Raw genomic sequence first — 19820 nt, 5'->3', positions numbered from 1 at the left:
AACAGCAAGTGCATCTCTTACACCTAAGAGTTACATTTAAGAATCTGCAAATAGATGTTTGAAAAGGGTCGCAGCAATTGACACTTTTAAACGGTTGCACATTCAAATCACCTAGGAAGCTTTTAAAAATCCTGAAGCCCAGACCAATTAAAGCCGAATGTATTGGGGGTGGGGGTGGCATAAGTATTTTTTAAAGCCACCCACCCCTCCACCCCCCAAGATTCCAACGTGCAGGCAAGGTTGAGAATCGCCGCTTTAACGCAGGAAGCAAAATTATTAAACGTGAATTTTGAGGGGGAAAAAGTGGCAGTAGGGCACAGAAGATGAACTGAAAGTCCTTGGAAGGCAGGGCGGCTACTTCAAGAGCAGGGACAAGAAACAAGTGGGAGAATCAGCGGTAGAGGATTTAAGGGCTGTTTCCGTGGTAGAACTGCCAGGATCTGGGGGTCGGTAAAGAGCTCAGCATATATTTAACTCCGTTAAAGTGAAGTTATTCTGCCAGTGGCCCTGCTCCTACCCCTAATCATATTTTCTCGAATCTTTTCCCACAGTTTAAAAAAAAAAAAAATGACGGAAACGTCTTCTATCCCACGAAAGGCACATGGGCAGACTGTGGGCGGGGCAAAGATGTGAGCAGTCAGAAGTACGCAGCCGCAACAATTTCTTTGCGAGTCCAGAACCATAAGTCACAAACATCTGGGACAGGGTGGCCTCCCGGTCGTGTTGCACCCACCAGGGGAGCGTTGATCGACACCTCAGCGCAAATTGGAGCCTTTTAAATCCCGGAGGGCGGAGAGGGCAAGGGCGGGGCAATTGCTGACGTTCGCGGTGAGGACACTAGCCCTGCCCTCACACTCACTTCCGTGGCCGCGCGGCCCCCGCTTCCGCTTTTCCCGCCAGCGCGCCGGCCCAGCCCCACTCCCACGCGCCCCCCCAGCGTCCGAGCGCCCGACAGCCGGGAGAAAAGGCACAGGTTGCTGTCGGAAGTCCCCCCTTGGCTCCCTTTCCGTTCTGCCTAACAACTTCCGCTTTGGGCCGTCAACATGGACGCTGCGGCAGCCTGGCGGAGCGCACTCTGATCAGTTGCGGGGGCGCAGCTTCTCTGCGGCGCCCGCCCCGCTTCCCCGCCCTCCCCCTCCCCCCCGCCCCTTGCTCCAGTCCCTGGAGCCGGCGGGCTTGTCGCTACATGGGGGCGGGCCTCCGCGGCCGGCGCACGGCTTCCTGTTCAGAGGCGGCCTGGCGGTAGTAGGCGGCGGTGGCGGCGACTCCGCCCGCGCCTACTTCGGCGCGGTGATCGAGCGCCCGGGAGGGAGGTTCGAGGGCCGCATCTTGTGCCGTTGCGCCAAGCCCGGCCCTGCGCCGCCATGGCCCCAGTGCAGCTGGAGAACCACCAGCTGGTCCCGACCGGAGGCGGCGGCGGGGGCAGCGGCGGCCCGGCGTCAGCCCCGGCGCCTCCTCCTCCGGGAGCCGCCGTGGCGGCGGCCGCTGCGGCGGCGGCTAGCCCTGGCTACCGGCTAAGCACCCTCATCGAATTTCTGCTGCACCGGGCCTACTCGGAGCTCATGGTGTTGACTGACCTGTAAGTGCCGCGAAATCCACGCCTGCTCCCCAGCCCCCCCCTTCCCGCCCAGCCGGCTGAGAGGTTCGCACCTCCTTCTCCCCAAAAGGCTGCTGCTTTCTCCTCTTTGCTAGGCTGCTTAGTCTAGAATTTTTGAACTCTTGGGGCCCAGCGGAGGTGGAGGAGAAGCTTTGCATTTGGGATCTTTCTGGAGATGAAGCAGCCGAGACTTGTGAATTATGCACGTTGTTAGACTTTCCCTGAAAAGCCAGTCTTTGGAATTTTTGCTCGATTTGCCAACTGAACCCTATTGATTTCTTGGTTGGAAGCTTTCTAGCCCAGACCCCAAGATTACGGTTTAGGAATACATACTATTCGAGCTTAAAAAAAAAAAAATCCCAAAGATGAGAAATTGTTTTACAGCTTCTTACGGTACATTTTAAATGTAGGTTGTAATTACTTCTGACAAAGTTTGAACTCAGGAGATGTATTGTGTATAAAATAATGCAAAATTTTGGATTCCAAGCTTGTTTGTTTTTCTGGAACGTTTGAGACTGAAGTCTTCACGCATAGTGTAAGTTTTTTTGTAACTAGCCTGCTGTTATTGTCTCTTGGGGTATGAACGGAGTTTATAAATCACCAAGTTACCGGGTGAAATGCCTTGGGACATGATTAGGGTGTTAATCTCTTCAGAATAGGATCAGAATACACTGTAAAGATTTTCAGGTGTGTGAAGAAAAGAAACTAAAATTTAGGGGTATATATACTTGAATTACTGTTTTACATTTTTAAATTCATGTTCAGAAAAAGTAAGAATTACTAATTTTCATCTAGATTCGTTTTTATCTTTTATCTATTGGTAGGCTCCAGATCAGTGTATTCAGCTGAAATACATGAGTATGTAGGTATTAGGCTGTGCAGTGTCACAGTAATTTGTTGCTAGAGACTGTTAAAATGTTTTTTTTGCAGATGACTTAAAGAATTAGAATAGGCTCCACTTACTCCTGTAAAACATCATTCTGAGAATTTTGATACATTGTACTTTACAGAAAGAAGCCTCCCCCGCCCCCCCCCCCGCGCCCGTGTAATGAGAAACTTAAATAGCTGTCATGATTAGGGATTATTGTGGTAATGTACTTCTCTGCACCATTAGTTGTTGGATTTCATAAGAATTTGAATATCCATGAGAAAATATCATGCACCCGTCCTATGTAGAGCTATGGGAAACTGTTGAAAACTGCCGCTATCGGTGGTTGTGTAATTTGTATATTTTGTTTCTCCATAGGGCATTTGTAGCAATTCTTTGAATTGTGTTGCTGTTACTGTTTTAGGACTTAGTACGAAAAGAGAAACATTTATTTTATTGCTGTAGAATAAGTATACAGTTTTATACTTCATCCTGCACCCTTTATATGTTGATGATTCCCGTACTTATTTCTCCAGCACAGGCGTCTCCACTGAGCTGCAGACTGTATCCAGGTGCCTACGTTTAAGTACTTAATGGGCATTTCAGTGGACCAAGTCCAGAACCAAACTCCTAATTCCGTTCGATCCCCCCAAAACTTTCCTATCTCACTAAATAGTATCTCCATTCTTCCTTTTGATGCTTAGGCCAGAAATTTTGGAGTAATTCTTGGCTCCTCTTTCTTCCAGTCCCACACAGTACATTAGCAGGTCTTGTCGTCTCTGACTTCAGAATCGGACCACTTTTCAACGTTTCCATCAAGTGTTAATCGTTTGCTAGTGTTACTGCAGTAGTCTGCTAACTGGGGCCTCTGCTGGTACCCTTGCCCCTCTACGGTTTTTCCTCCATAAAATAGCCAGGATGATCCTTTTTTTTTTTTTTTTTTTTAAATCGTACTTTTTTTTTTTTTTAAAGGGAACGCTATTTATTTATTTATTTTTATTTTTTTGGCTGTGTTGGGTCTTGGTTTCTGTGCGAGGGCTTTCTCTAGTTGTGGCGAGCGGGGGCCACTCTTCATCGCAGTGCGCGGGCCTCTCTTGTTGCGGAGCACAAGCTCCAGACGCGCAGGCTCAGTAGTTGTGGCTCACGGGCCTAGCTGCTCCGAGGCATGTGGGATCTTCCCAGACCAGGGCTCGAACCCGTGTCCCCTGCATTAGCAGGCAGATTCTCAACCACTGCGCCACCAGGGAAGCCCCAGGATGATCCTTTTAAAACTTATTTGCTCACAACTTTCCCGTGGTTCCCCATCTCACTTAGAGTAAAAACTTTTTTTTTAAAGTAGAAGGAAGGATTTTTTTTTTTTTTTTTTTTGAATTTTTGGCTGTGTTGGGTCTTCGTTTCGTGCGAGGGCTTTCTCTAGTTGCAGCAAGCGGGGGCCACTCTTCATCGCGGTGCGCGGGCCGTTCACTATCGCGGCCTCTCTTGTCGCGGAGCACAGGTTCCAGACGCGCAGGCTCAGTAGTTGTGGCTCACGCGCCTAGTTGCTCCGCGGCATGTGGGATCTTCCCAGACCAGGGCTCGAACCCGTGTCCCCTGCATTGGCAGGCAGATTCTCAACCACTGCGCCTCCAGGGAAGCCCCAGGATGATCCTTTTAAAACTTATTTGCTCACAACTTTCCCGTGGTTCCCCATCTCACTTAGAGTAAAAACTTTTTATAGTCACCTGTATAGAGAGTGACCATAAAATTTATGGTCCAAGTCAGGACACTTTTGAGTATGAAAGGTGGTGCTATTAATAACAATGGCAGAAGGACAGGCATAAACCGGGACTATCTTGAGCAAACCAAGACTGTGGTCTACCTTTAAGATCCTACATGATGTGTCTTCTCTCCCTTACCTCTTTAAGTTCATTTCTAATACTCTCCTTGCTTCTTCTGTTTCAGCCACGCTATTCTTATTGATCTTTCTTGATAGGGTCAGGCACACTCCACCTTAGAGCCTTTGCTCTTCCCCCAGAAATCTGTGTGGCTTGCTTTCATGTTTCCTTTAGGTCTTTGTTCAGATGTAACTTATCAGAAAGACTTTTTGGTGATCACCCATGAGAAGTACTCTGCCCCTTCAATCTATCCTTCTTACTCACTGCTTTGTTTTTCTACAGCACTTATTTTTTGTTGTCTGTCTCCTCCTCACTGGAAGTTCAATGAGGACAGGGATTTTGAGTTGTTTGCTACCTTCCCCAGGGCTGAGAACAATAACTGTTCTAAGTCAAGGCACCTGTCATTGTAGACATGGAGAATTTAAGGGGAAAATTCACTGTTGCTTTTGATACATAGGTATATAAAATAACTTTTTTCTGTTTTGATTTGTGGTAACCAAAATTGGTTTAGGAATATACCTTGGAAGTTCCTAAATCATGTATTTTTCCTTGTTCCAGGTAAAAACTGCCAGGATTAATGTATTAATATAAAACCAGTGTTCAAGGTATACTTTGAGTCTTATTTCTGCCACATTTGATGCTTGTCTGTGGACTATTGAAAGCAAAAAAGGTGGTTTGTTTTTGGCCCCAGATTTCTATTTTTTTTCCTTTTGCTTGTTCATTTCCTCCCCCGACTCATGTAATACATGCTTTCATCTTAGAGTTTACATTCTGCTGTGATTTTTTAGAGACTTAGGTTCTTCCTTTTAAAAACCTCTTTTAATTAAAATCAAAAAATGTTAGGATCTCAGTCATGTAAACTTGTCTTAAAACGCTTTGGTGTAAACAAGGTTTCTGTGACTTCTTCCAAAGATTTGCCCTTTAGGGTTGGTTTTTTCCCCAAGTGGTGGCTTTGTCATCCATAAAGGAATTTTAAATAGATTAGGAGGAATTGGGGGGGGGGAAGGGATGTAGGCAGCAAAGCCTATCCTTTGTCCCTGAAATGACACCACCTCTGGCAAGAGATGATCCTTTTAGGGTCTCTGGGGGGGGTGCTAGAACAATGATTCCTATTCTTTCTACCCCCAAAGGCTCTACTCTTCTGTTTTTCTCCCTCTCTCACATACAAGCATCCATGGTTCTCATTCCCTCCCTCTCTTGAGGACAGGGGAGTCTTCTCAAGGAGTGTTTTCCGGATCTTTCACAGGTATAGGAACTTCCCAGTAGCTGCTTTTACTTGCAGTCTCATAATAAGGCCTTAATTTTTGCTTCATCCTCTGATCTGCTGGCCTCTCTAGCTCCTACCTAGTTTCTTGTATCACTTGGATCATAACTTGAGCTTCCATCCCATTGTCTACCCGAAGAATTGTGGGTAACTCTAAGTCAGAGCTCATTTTAATAGTTTCCCTTCCTTGTACCTCGAATCTCTGGCAGTGGTTTTAGTTTTTCTGCACCTGTGGCATGTCGGTGGGGAAGAGGGTCTAAGCGGCTCAGTGCGTATTCTTCAAGAGCCTATTAGATGTAGGGGAGGCTTTAGAGTTCAGGCTGTTGAATCTTGGATCATAGGATAGAGGTTTACAGAATGTGGTGGTTCAGGAAGCAAATCAGGACCTTTCTAAGCATCGGTGGATGTGAGAGTGTTAAATGGTATAATTTCAGGGGAAATGGTCACATTGGTTGCTGGCTTTTGTACTGGAGAACTACCAAAAAAGAGATCAAAATCTCACTGGAACTGTTTAAAAGTAATCATTTGCATCTAACCAAGCAACATCGTAATTACTGTACATCCCTTGGCTGACGCTGGCCCTTTTGTGTGCCTAGCTTCCAGTTTTGCCCACCATAACAAAACATGGAGGGATTAGTGCTTGGAAGCAAGGTTCCATTGAATATGGGGAGGCTGGCAACTAAGTAGTACCTTGCATCCATGATCATTTTGGTCTTAAAAGAATATTTTCTCTGACTCTCTATGATTTAGTGTGCTAAGGTAAGACTTGGTCTTTTTAAATGTTTGAGGGTCATGCAGTATCTTTTGAAGCACTTTGAATGGAGAGAAATGTTCCTTTGTTAGTTTTTCCTTTGTAGCTATATTGCCGGAAACTCATAAAATAAAAAAGAGTAGGGAGCCCCACAAGCCTGTAGTGTCTATTTATCCAGTTTTTCTGAAATACTAAGGTATTTAATAAGTCAAAGTAAAGACCATTACCATATTTTGATGAAGGTGTGCGTGTATTTAGTCAGTTTCTTTTTTTTTTTCTTCTTAGACTACCAAGGAAATCTGATGTGGAAAGGTGAGTATGAAAAAAACCTTAAATCTGTGTCTGTGTTGATATATCTATGAGTATGTGTGTGTGTGTGTGTGTGTGTGAGTGAGAGAGAAAGTGGCGGGGGGTGGGGAGGTATGTGTAGGTATGGGTGGTAGAACTGTGGACCGGGAACCTAGGCGCAGAGAGCCTAGGGTGACTTCACACCATTTGTTTAAGGAGCCCTGGGAAATATAATTTCCTCATCCTTGACAATTCTTGGTATGAGGCCAGCTCTGGACCTTCTCTTCTAGAAATCTTTATTGAATCACTGACCAGGTCAAGTGCCTGAGGGGGTAGGAAGATGTAGAAAATACAGAACTAAATGGAGAAAGCTGAGGAAGAGACTGACTTTAGAAAGCTTGCTGCTAATTTATCGTTTGCTGCAATGATGCTATTAGATATCTGTGGAGAGTGGACATTTGTCTACTGCTATTGCTGTTTTATAGTTAAGAGAATTTTGATTCAGTTGGAGTTTGGGGCTTAAGACATTACTAAACGCTAGTATGTTTCCGTAGTCCAAAGGAACAAGATAAATTAAGGTTTCAAAGAAATCAGGTGACGGAGATTTAAACTGGGGCTACAGTATAGGCTACTTGACTCTATCTTTGGAACTACTTATGCTCTTTGGTTGATCTTTTTTTTAAATACCTAGTCACTAGGGCGATTTTAGCATTTATTAGTGACTACACTCCACTCCCTACCCCCAGTGACCTTTCTGAGAGAATTAGACATAGATCGAAAAGATAGAAGTGGAAGAGACAATTGAAGCATACCTGTATTATGGTTTGGCTGGACCGTTTTAAAGGAAGGAAATGAAAATCAGGATTTGAACAAAAATAAACAAATGGGACCTAATGAAACTTAAAAGCTTTTGCACAGCAAAGGAAACCATAAACAAGACGAAAAGACAACCCTCAGAATGGGAGAAAATATATGCAAATGAAGCACCTAGCAAAGGATTAATCTCCAAAATTTACAAGCAGCTCATGCAGCTCAATATCAAAAAAACAAACAACGCAGTCAAAAAACGGGCAAAAGACCTAAAGAGACATTTCTCCAAAGAAGATATACAGATTGCCAACAAACACATGAAAGAATGCTCAACATCATTAAATCATTAGAGAAATGCAAATCAAAACTACAATGAGGTATCACCTCACACCAGTCAGAATGGCCATCATCAAAAAATCTAAAAACAATAAATGCTGGAGAGGGTGTGGAGAAAAGGGAACCCTCTTGCACGATACAACCACTATGGAGAACAGTATGGAGGTTCCTTCAAAAACTACAAATAGAACTATCATACGACCCAGCAATCCCACTACTGGGCATATACCCTGAGAAAACCATAGGTCAAAAAGAGTCATGTACCAAAATGTTCATTGCAGCTCTATTTACAATAGCCAGGACCTGGAAGCAACCTAAATGTCCGTCGACAGATGAATGGATAAAGAAGATGGGGCACATATATACAATGGAATATTACTCAGCCATAAAAGGAAACGAAATTGAGTTATTTGTAGTGAGGTGGATGGACCTAGAGTCTGTCATACAGAGTGAAGTAAGTCAGAAAGAGAAAAACAAATACCATATGCTAACACATATATATGGAATCTAAAAAAAAAAAAAAAAAAGGTTCTGAAGGACCTAGGGGCAGGACAGGAATAAAGACACAGACTTAGAGAATGGACTTGAGGACAAGGGGAGGGAGAAGGTTAAGCTGGCATGAAGTGAGAGAGTGGCATGGACATATATACACTACCAAATGTAAAATAGATAGCTAGTGGGAAGCAGCCGCATAGCACAGGGACATCAGCTCGGTGCTTTGTGACCATCTGGAGGGATGGGATAGGGAGGGTGGGAGATGCAAAAGGGAAGAGATATGGGGCTATATGTATATATATAGCTGGTTCACTTTGTTATAAAGCAGAAACTAACACACCATTGTAAAGCAATTATACTCCAATAAAGATGTTAAAAAAATATATTTGACACCAGCCAAAAATAAATAAATAAATAAAATACCCACAATGCATTCATTTGGGAAAAAAACAAAAAAAAAGAAAATCAGGATTTGTTCTGTCCACTCCGGGGTAGGAAGGGGACACTGGGCCTTGGAAAACCAACTCACGCTGCCTATCACTTGAGACAGCGTGGTGTCAAGAAAAAACCATATTAAAATAGTTTACAAAGAGGGGTGTCTCCTTTCCAGTAGAGAAGCTCCTCTGGCAACGGAATTAGTAATATACAAATAGGTTTACTCTGTGAGAGAAGAGACCTCACATCCTCTGTAAGCCGTTGCTGAGTTAAAATGACAGCACTGAGACTCCTAGCCCTGAGGTGACTGCCAGATCTTAGTGTACATTTAACATTTCTGCTGTGTTCCAGTCTTGCCTGTGATGCTCTCTGCTTGCTTTATCTCTAAGGATCCTTCACAGACCCTGGCAAAGAGTCATAGTTGTATCAGTGTCCTTGATTCTTTTTCTATTACCAATAATCATTTTGCAGGCTGAACCTTAAGGAAGTCTTTCAGGTTGTTTGTGGGCTGCGTATGCTCTCAATAGGAGCTAGACTCTGTGGTCTTCAGTTAGGATTATGCTTCAGCAGAAACTTTCATTTTGGTGCATTGCATCATGGTATTGCTGTTGGTGAGATACAGAGGTGTGGGTTGGATCTACAGGTCAGTGAACAGCTGTAACAAGATTAATATGTCAGAGTCCACTTGGAGGGAGGTTGGTGTCTTGCTGGGGCCTGTCATCAGTCCTGGCCTGTCGAATATTTTTTTGTGTGTCGTAAGGTAAACCATGAAAGGTATGATTATCAGTTTTGTAGCTGACATGAAGTTGAGAGGTCTAGCTAACACGCTGATTGACAACGTAAAGCTTTTAAGCCTTTATGAGGAGATGATAAAAATACTGATGAGTATGGGGAGAAAAAGCATTGTAGTGGGTGTAGCATAAAAATAGATATGGACAGACCTTCTAGCTTTTATTTTTAGTACTTTGTTATTGAAATTAGTTTGGTAAAGAGTTGCATAGTTAAGCTCTTTATTCAATTTTATAAACCATGCTCTTGCAAGATGGGAAATGGGCCCTTGCCTTTGTAGAAATAATACAGTGTCAAGTTTTGATAAAGAGCTGTTTCACTTTCTTTCTGTTACCAGAAAGGTTACTAATTCATAATTCATAATTTCAACTTCAAACCATAATTTGGTCCCTTTGTGACCCAGTTAACTTCTATATAATAATTTTATATTTGTGAATTTAGTATATTTTAGTAAACAACTTTTATTGCAGTATAAAATTAATTTGAAAATGTGATTCATTGCTTAAGCATTCTATTGGAGATGTTACTCTGAGGTAGAAAATGAAGTATATGCAGGTGATACACAAAATGTGACAATAATTCATATTTAGATAAATATTTTAGGTGGTTCATTTCATTGTAATGGTTGTAAACAAAGACTGATTCATATTTTAGCTCAGATAAAATAAATTGTGAAATACTCCTTCAAATTTGTTGGTTCATTAAGAGTTGTTTTGTTTTGTTTTATTTTAAAGGAAAATAGAAATAGTGCAGTTTGCTAGCCGGACACGCCAACTCTTTGTTCGATTATTAGCTTTAGTAAAATGGGCTAATAATGCTGGCAAAGTGGAAAAATGTGCGGTGAGTTAAACTTTTGACTTTATTTTATATAAAATAACTTTTTTTGGAATGTTAACTTGTAATAGGCATAGTTTCTAATTTTAGCTCTAACTTATATCTGCTGATATGTTTTGGGATACATTACTTATGTGAGTAATCATTATTTCTGTATGATAATGTATAATATATATCTGTAGAAACTTAGTATTTGTTTATGGACACCTAATCAGAAAAAAGAGTAGGCCATATCTGGAGATGTCATTACGCTAGAAGACATTAAATATGAGACTGGACCTAAAGGGGGAAAATGGTTAGCTTACATTCGTATGCTTCCTTCGAGTTTGCAGAGTATTCCCTAAATTTGCCTATTGATTTCTTGACAGCCCTTTGAGAATGGCAGAGTCAGTATTCTCTTCTTATTTTACAGATGAGGAAATAAGGTTCCTAGAAGTTAAATGGCTTTTTCAAGGCCACAGAGCTGGTGATAGCACTTATCTGTCCCTTCGTTTATTCATCTGTTCATTCTCCAACCCTTTATTGTACACAGGGCATAAGGCATGGTGGATGGAGACTTGAATAAAGCATAGTCCCTGCCCTCAGGAAGCTCATGGTCTTTTGACTGTTGAGTCATTCTTTTGAATTCATAGGCGTGACCTGTAGTGAAGTGTACCAAAGATTCTAAAATATGCACCCCCCTACCCCCCACAAAAGTTTTAAGCTATGTTCAAGAAATGTTAAGGAGGAGAAACATCAGTAGGGATCTTGTGTTAGCCTGTTGAGCTCATAACTTGGGGAGGATGATATGATGTTAACAGACGAGACACAAAATGAGGAGAATGGAGTTCATATTGGAAAGGGTAGAGTAATTATAATAAAATGAATAAAATCTTAAAATAATGAGAGCATTTATTTATCCACCATAATTTATTTTTTGTACCCTGACAAGCTAAGTTGAAATATTTTTATAGTAACTTTACATTTGCAAATCTATTGGGGTTTGCATATTCCATAATATTTCCCTTTAGAAAGAAATCTCCAACACAGTGTGTTTCTGCATATGATTTTCTGACATCTCCCCTCAATTTTAGCCCAGTGCATTTGCTATCCTCAGTTTCACTAGGTTCCCTTATCATTAGAAAGAAAGCTTATGTGAAAATTGCTAAAGTGAAAGGAAAAAAGAGGTTTGAAGGAGTTGAGAATTTAAAATTCTAGAATAATATATTTTTTGAAAGTTAAAAGAAGACACATTTCTAGCCACAGATCTTTTGTCTCTAGGAGTAAGCTGGTATCATCCTTTTATATAACATTGATCAAAGGGGGAGGATATTTTGTACCATATATTGAATTTTCTTTATGGGGGAAAAAGTCATTTTATTCATGTTGTCATCATTCAAAGGATAGTTTTTATTATAAATATTAATAAACAGGCTTATTCCAAGCTTATTTACCAGAAAGTTTACAATTCATTTCATTGTTTTGCAAATTTGGATACCAGGTCTAATGAATCTATTTTGGCCGAAATGAAGAAGCATGGTATAGTATTTCTGAAAAGCCTAAGGTTTCTTTTCAGTAATTAGTTAATTTGAGGTAATCTTTTCCTAAAGATATTCAGACTTTCAGTGAAGAGTTAAGTATTACTGAAGTATATAAAATCCAAGTATTCAATTTTTCAAATCTAGTTTTAAATCCCTAATTATACCATGGGTATTTAAATTACCTGTTTGATACTACTGAGCTGTATGTCGTTAAAATAATATCAAGCAAAATCCAAAACTCTTGGTTTTGATATTGAGCCATATTGTATTTATCTTTCATTAATTCATAGTATAGTATTTTCCTATTAGTTTTTTGAATTGGCTGTTCCAGTAAGTCACATTCTGAATAAAGTCTCATATTGAACTTTATACATAAAGTTTTGGTATTTTTGTTTTGTGAATGTAGATACAGAGATGTGTTTTTGTCAGGGGTAAAGTCCATCAGCTGGAGAATTAGAGGATTATTCACGTTTTGACACTTGTGTTCTCAACCTAATGATTATTTAACTAGACTCATTAGAGGTTCTTAATAGATAATGACCTTTAGCCATGCCAGACATATGAAGTGTTTAGTTGAGTGTATAAATACACGGTTTATAGAACTCTAACTAATGGTAAAAAGCAGTCTGGATAATGTTTTAGCTAAGAAAAAGAAAAAATATCTTTCTCCTCCTTGAGCTTTTTTAAAAGCAATTTTGAGATATAATTCACATACCATACAACCTACCCATTTAAAGTGTACAATTCTGGGAATTCCTTGGTGGTCCAGTGGTTAGGACTCCGCGCTTCCACCGCAGGGGGCACGGGTTCAATCCCTGGTCAGGGAACTAAGATCCCGCATGCTGTGCGGTGCAGCCAAAAAAAAAAAATAGTAATAATAAAGTGATAATAAAGTGTACAATTCAGTGGTTTTTAGTATATTCACAGATATGTGCAACCATTAGCAGTCAATTTTAGAACATTTTCATCACCTCAAAAAGAAAATCATTACCCTTTAACTGTCACCCCAAGTACCCCCCAGCCCTAAGCAACCTCTGCTGTCTCTCTAAATATGCCTATTCTGAACATTTCATATAAATGGAATCATAATATATGGTCTTTTGTGATTGGCTTCTGTCATTTAGCATGGTGTTTTCAAGGGTCACCCATGTTGTACTTGTACTGTACATGTATCAGTACCTCATTTTTATAGCTGAATTGTATGGATCTACTACATTTTGTTTATCCATTCATCAGTTAATGGACTTCTAGGTTGTTTCCAGTTTTTGGCTATGATGAATAATGTTGCTATAAACATTCATATACAAGTTTCTCTGTGGACATGTGTTTTCATTTCTCTTGGGTATATACCTAGGAGTGGAATGGCTGGGTCATACGGTAACTGTATATTTAATAATCATTTGAGGAACTGCCAGACTGTTTTCCAAAATGGCTATACTATTTTACATTCCCACCAGCAATGTAAGAGGGTTCTAATTGCTCCATGCCAACACTTGTTATTGTCTGACATTTTGATTCTGGCCATCCTGGTAGGTGTGAAGTGGCACTTCGCTGTGTTTTTTGTTTGCATTTCTCTGATGACTAGTGATGTTGAACGTCTTTTCATGTGCTTTTGGCCATTTGTATATTTTCCTTAGAGGAGTGTCTGTTTGGTGCTCAGTTAAATTTTAAAGGAGGTTGGTATTAATCATATCAACAGTTGGTATGTGAGTACTTAAAAATAAAAAAAGAACATGATTATTAGGGACCTATATGGATTCACTAATAAGTAACTCAAAACTAAACTTTTATCTTTATTAATTTGATTTCTAAGTCAAAGAAATATAGCTGGAGCTAGTTTATTTTGAGTTGAGCAAGGTAGTTTAGAGAGTTTCATTAATAACCCACATTTAAGGTGGAATGATGTAGGCTCGATGAACTGTGGCACCCCACTAGGGTTGATGCACATCTTCCTGGACGGAAATCTTTAGTATTCTTTGGCCTAAGCATTTTTACAGTGTCCTGAGTGAATGGAGACTTGGGATGACCGAAATCTGAGTAAAAACCTATACAGAAGTTGAGAGAAGCAGGATTCAAATATGTTAAAAATCAGAGTACAGTCATGCTTTAGGTTCAGGGTGGGAAAGGGGACCTTGCTTGATAGAGATTCATGCACAGAAGATCAAGGCCCTTTAGTTAACTTCAAGCTTGCTGTCTGTTAGCAGTGTCGTGGCTGCTGATAAGAAGTTAGTGTTGGTGATGTTAATGGAACTCCATTTTACTAGTCATGGAAGGTAGCACTTCTGCGGGGCTGTGCTGGTCTAACTAAGAGTTAGAAAAAACATTTTTTGGTTCCAGCTCCTCTGATTATTCACTATCTTTGAGCAAGTGTCTAAACCTCAGCCTCAATTTTCTCATCTCTAAGATAATAGTAATTATCTTGTTTTGTCTATTTCCTAGAGTCGTGAAAATCAGACAATAAAATGAGTGTGGGAATACTGAGAAAATGTAGGGCATTGTGTGTGCATGATGTGTTATTAATTCTGGATACCATATTTTAAGTTGATCACTGATAAACTGGAGCATTTCCAGGCAGTGGAATAGAGATGGTGAGTCAGGAATTTGGAATGTTCAGCTTGAAGATAGAGTGGGCTTCCCCTGTTTGAAGGACGTGAAAGACCTTAAGTATTGTTCCAGAAAGGAAGTAGTTTTCAGCTTCATGATGACCTCTACTAGTTTAGGCACACTTGTGAAATGCATTGAGTAGAGAACTGATGGAAAGGATTTCTGTATTGGGCGTGAAGTTGGCCTAGATCTCATAATGGACAATGTTTACTGTGTGTTTTATATGTTCTAGGCACTGTTCTAAAGATTTCATATACATAAACTCTTAATCCTCGAACAACCTTATGAGGGGGAGGAAATCAGCTCCATTTTATATTGAAAAAACTGAGGCAAAGAGGAATTTAAGCAACTTGCCCAAGGTTATAGGGCTAGTGAGTTGCAGAATTAAAATTGAGACCAAGGCAGTCTGGGTCCAGGAGACCATCCTTTTATGTCTCCTTTATTACCAATCAACTCTAGAAGTCTGTAAGAGAAAAAGCATTTTATTCTATTTATTTTTCCTAACTTGTCATATGTATGTGTAATGTTAAAGATGGAGAAACAAATCGGGAAACCTTTTATTTAAATTGATAGAAAATTACTGGTTTTTAAAAATATTTCTTCTTTCCTCAAATTACTGGAAACTTTTTTGATGAAATATTTTGAAATATGGAAAAGCTATATTAATTCCTCTCAGAGTTTACTTTGGAATCAATAAATGATATTTGACGTGAAAAGTGGCTAGTTTTCAAGGAAGCGTAATACATTTATCCTTTGCTTTGAAGATGATCTCGAGCTTCTTAGATCAGCAAGCCATCCTGTTTGTGGATACTGCTGATCGCCTGGCCTCATTAGCTAGAGATGCTCTGGTCCATGCACGCCTGCCTAGTTTTGCCATCCCATATGCTATTGATGTACTGACTACTGGGTCTTACCCACGGCTGCCAACCTGCATTAGGGTAAGTGCATTCCTACCCCAGCCCACCCCCAAAAGTTGAAGGCTTTGGCATTGGATTCTACAATATTAATAAGTAGCCCAGCCAAAACAAAAAACTGTTCTGTATTTTTAAAATAAATATTTCATGTAGTTTGCTTTTTTCTCTATAATTAAAATTTGGGGGGGGGTGGGTTTGAAATAAATTGGAGCCAGAATGTGAGTAGCTATCAAAATGAGTTTGTTTGTTTGTTTGTTTATTTATTTAGGTGAGGGTGAACAGAATTATGAAGGTAACTTAATATGTATTTCAGATGTGAAAATACGGCACGCTAGTTGCTTTTTGGAAGTGTTTTTTAAAATTTGTTGTTGTGGTAGTTGTTTACTCACTTGGTGCTGTTGTATTTTATACTTCTAAGAAGTGGTGAAAGTCATCTAGTGACATTAAGTTGGTTTCATAAATAGAACATGAAGAAGATCGTGTTGCATTACCGTCTTAGCTGGGTGACTGGTGGAATCATTGACACTCTATGCATGATAGTAATGGTCACTGTTATTGGATGTAGACTGCAGAAATGAGTGTTGAGGTTCTCTTGGGTAAAGTAAGAAAATACTGTGTTAGAACAGGCGCAGGTAAAAATTATGTCTCTTTGTACATTATTTTTAGATCACTTAAACTTTTTTGTAGGATAAAATTATTCCTCCAGACCCAATTACCAAAATTGAGAAACAAGCTACACTTCACCAGCTGAACCAGATTCTTAGACATCGGCTTGTAACCACAGATCTTCCTCCTCAGTTAGCAAATCTTACAGTCGGTATGTACCTGAAATACATTTTTAAAGAATTGACTCGTTAGAATATTTTTCAAACAGCTTTTGGGGTTTTATCTTTTAAAATATCCTTATGAAGTCTTGACCTACAATTTTGGTGGTATTTGAATCCGTAACTTGTGCCATATCATTTCCCTTTAGTACCTGGAAATACAGTGCTGGTATTTGAAGCTGGGGAGTGGGCAAAATTACCTGGGGCTGGAGGAGAGACTAGGTCCTAGAGTTGAGCCTCAAGAAACTATTGTTCCTTGATGTTAGAAGAGTTGCCTTTGGTTTCTTGATGACCTGGAAGCTGGCTACTGTTTATGCAGGAACCGGTGAATTGTCTGAACACTTATGAAAGAATCTTGAGTCTATTTAAAATTTCTCGTGAGCGAAACTGAAAGTTCTAGGTTAGCGGGAAGCTGCTTATTTTCTAGCAAAGTAGACCTTCTTCTTCTTCTTCTTCTAAAAGCAAATGGCCGAGTGAAGTTTCGAGTTGAAGGAGAATTTGAAGCCACCTTGACCGTGATGGGAGATGACCCTGATGTTCCCTGGCGTCTTCTCAAGCTAGAAATTCTAGTTGAGGATAAGGAAACAGGAGGTAAATCATAAATACTGATTTAAATCATATGTATTGATTTAAATGTTTGGTGTTATATTATTGAAACATTCTTGCAGAATAATACATGTGTTTAGCAATTTATCCTGTAACCTGATGCAGATTTTATGATAATCGTAACTGCCTACTGACCACAGAAGTTTCAGTGTTTCTCTAGTATACTCTCTAGTTTTCATAGATAATTTCAGTTCTTTTTTTTAAACTCATCGTTAGTGAGGGTACTCTTCCTTAGTTGGTCTATGACACAATCTGTACACTTTTCTGATTAACCACCTTCTTTTCTCCTGCCAATGGAAGATGGACGAGCCTTGGTTCATAGTATGCAGATCAACTTTATCCATCAGCTGGTACAGTCTAGGCTCTTTGCTGATGAGAAACCTCTTCAGGACATGTACAGCTGCCTGCGTATCCTTCTGAAATTTGAGCCCTGTATTTGTAAAGAATTTGTGTCCCCCAACACACACACAATTTCCATCTGCCCCTAGTCCTGAACTAGAGCAGCTTAAACTCTCCCCGTCACCCTTTTTGGGTGGAAATGGGGGCTGGGGAACTGGCCAGTGTAAAGAATAGTGATATGTCTATTAAAAACCAAGTTTTTAATTTTACTATTGACTTTGCAGGTAAAAACTTTAAATGATGAGGTAGAAATAGTACTATTTGGAGAGAAAAAATAGTACCATTTGGTCTACGCATATTCTCTAAACTATGATGAATTAAGGGGCAACCTGGACCTTACGTTTTGTTTATATTGGTTCAAAATTAAATACAAAACCTTTTTCTAAAATTATGTCACAAATTCCAACACTTTTTGTATAAGTCATTGGAGAAGTATAATCGCCAACTTTTGGGGAATAGAGCGTTTGTTAAATGAAGTTTGCTTATACTTCATTGGCTGTTGTAGTAATATATTAGATTTGCTTAACAAGATCCATCAGATTCTTTCTGCTTATCACTTCAGTTAGAAGTGCTACATTCCCAAACTCTAATGTTAATCCGAGAGCGGTGGGGAGACCTCGTACAGGTGGAAAGGTATCATGCAGGAAAGTGCCTTTCCCTCTCAGTTTGGAAGTAAGTAAAGTTGATTCTGGTGGGGTCATGCAATAACCGTAAAGACTCTTTTTGTTTCTCTCTTTCTCTCATACATCTGATTTACCATATACCTCTGTGTACCTCTAGCAACATGATTTTGTATGGTAAAGTCCTATGGTATCATATAAACCACATAGGACATCCATAATTGACACCTTTCTTAGAACATGGCATGTTTTAAATATGTAGACGTTTATCTATTTGTACTAAAACTTACTATTCTTAAAGATTAGATTACTCTGGCTTCATACCAGATTGCTAAAAGACCATTAGGTTAGATTATCAGGTATCATTTTTAAAAAATCCTTGCTTATCACAGTGTTATCTTTTGAATTGCACCTTTTAAAAACTTTTGGGGGAGTTTTTTGGGGAAAATCAGTATCAGGCTGTTTTACAATCCTCTATTCCCTATTTGAACTTTGCTTGATTCCCATTTTCTGTCAAGGAATCAGAGGTGAATAGACACCACTTAAAGATTGTTTTGGCCTGTTTTTGTGTGTGTGCATGTGTTTTACTTTTAAATTCTGTGTCTGTGTTTTTTTTTTAATGTAGTAAATCATATTGTGTTGGATTACAGAATAGCTGTCTTCCCAATATTAATATTCCCTCAACAAACAGTGAGGACCTGCCATGTTCTAGGCTCTGGATAAGGTGCACAATAAACTGTCTCTCTTTTATTCCAGAAGTTAACAGACTGTGTTGGAAAAAATTCTTAATATTTCTTTTTTCTCTTTAGTCAACAGGTTCTTGGGAGAAAAACAGGGACAGCATCTGTTCACAAAGTTACCATTAAAATTGATGAGAATGATGTCTCCAAGCCTTTACAGATTTTTCATGATCCTCCTTTGCCAGCTTCTGATTCCAAATTAGTAGAAAGAGCCATGAAGGTAAAAGAACTCAATATATTTCAACATTGGTTTGATTAAATGAATATAGTAATATAACTTACCATTTATACTTAAACTTTTAGCACAAATCCTTTAAAATACCTAATTGTTCCTAAAACCCTTTATGAAACTTATTTTAAATGAATGTTATGCTTGTACATTTGTTGTGGTTGTTTTAACATCTAATATAATTTTTAAGATGTTCTTTCAAATTCTGTAATTTAGATCCGATCTATAGTTGCCAGAATGTTAACTGTAGCCTTTAAGTTATCAATACCGTTTAAATTTATTTTTTTAATTTTAAGTTTGCTTTCTTTTACTGGTTAACACTTAATCATTGTGATTCTAAAAGGAAGTATCTTGGAGCACAATAATCTACTCTCAGGCTTTTAAAGTAAAAATGTTTAAATTGCACATACAATTCTGTTCTCGTTTATGCAGATCGATCATTTATCCATAGAAAAACTCCTGATTGACAGTGTCCATGCACGAGCTCATCAGAAGCTCCAGGAACTGAAGGCCATTCTTAGAGGCTTCAATGCCAATGAAAATTGTAGGTTATTTTAAATTGGCATTTTTGTCTGTCTTTTGTTTAAATTAGTATCCACTTTCATTTTCTGAAGAGTCTTTCTTAATGATTTTTTTCCTGATATACTGATTTTGTTGTAGAGGCTGTATTTTAATTTGTGATCTACCAAGCTTGTCTTAATTTTCCCCTTACTTTCTTCTTTTTCATTTAGCTTGACCTTATTTTTGAAATGTATGTATATCGACTCTCCTTAAAACTTTTCTTTCCTATTGATATAGAAGCTATTTTAACATTTTAATATGAATCTTCTTTTGTTTTTTCTTCTAAAAGGTTAAGGCAGCTTTGCAAATATTTATAATGTATTTATGAAATAATGCCTGTTTGAATGAAGCAAAATATATCCCTTGTCTTTTTAAAAATGTTTTTGAGTTGTTAATACATTAACAGGGTTCAAAATAAGAAATACAGATATGCACACATAGTGAAAAATCTTCTAATTACCT

The 19820-nt window shown here is 39.2% G+C and overlaps 1 protein-coding gene across 5 annotated transcripts in view; it reads left to right on the top strand.

The window, feature by feature from the left end:
* Positions 1 to 608: 608 nt before the first annotated feature.
* The window catches only part of MED14 (mediator complex subunit 14), a 72940-nt gene continuing 53728 nt past the window's right edge, over positions 609 to 19820 (top strand). For 3 of the 5 annotated variants that reach the window (XM_036839710.1, XM_036839714.1, XM_036839713.1), the window contains exons 1-10: positions 613 to 1579; positions 6640 to 6666; positions 10242 to 10347; positions 15230 to 15403; positions 16067 to 16196; positions 16666 to 16794; positions 17110 to 17217; positions 17748 to 17880; positions 18638 to 18788; positions 19230 to 19341. In XM_036839710.1, the coding sequence (XP_036695605.1) occupies positions 1365 to 1579; positions 6640 to 6666; positions 10242 to 10347; positions 15230 to 15403; positions 16067 to 16196; positions 16666 to 16794; positions 17110 to 17217; positions 17748 to 17880; positions 18638 to 18788; positions 19230 to 19341 (1285 nt within the window). In that variant the 5' untranslated portion in view covers positions 613 to 1364. Of the gene's footprint in view, positions 1580 to 6639; positions 6667 to 10241; positions 10348 to 15229; positions 15404 to 16066; positions 16197 to 16665; positions 16795 to 17109; positions 17218 to 17747; positions 17881 to 18637; positions 18789 to 19229; positions 19342 to 19820 lie in introns of all 5 variants that reach the window. The other 2 variants (XR_005018322.1, XM_036839712.1) reach the window with 2 other exon arrangements.

Source organism: Balaenoptera musculus, chromosome X (assembly GCF_009873245.2).
Source record: "Balaenoptera musculus isolate JJ_BM4_2016_0621 chromosome X, mBalMus1.pri.v3, whole genome shotgun sequence".
NCBI lineage: Eukaryota > Metazoa > Chordata > Mammalia > Artiodactyla > Balaenopteridae > Balaenoptera > Balaenoptera musculus.
Note: the sequence above shows the minus strand (reverse complement) of the source record. Positions and strands in the feature narration are given on the sequence as shown.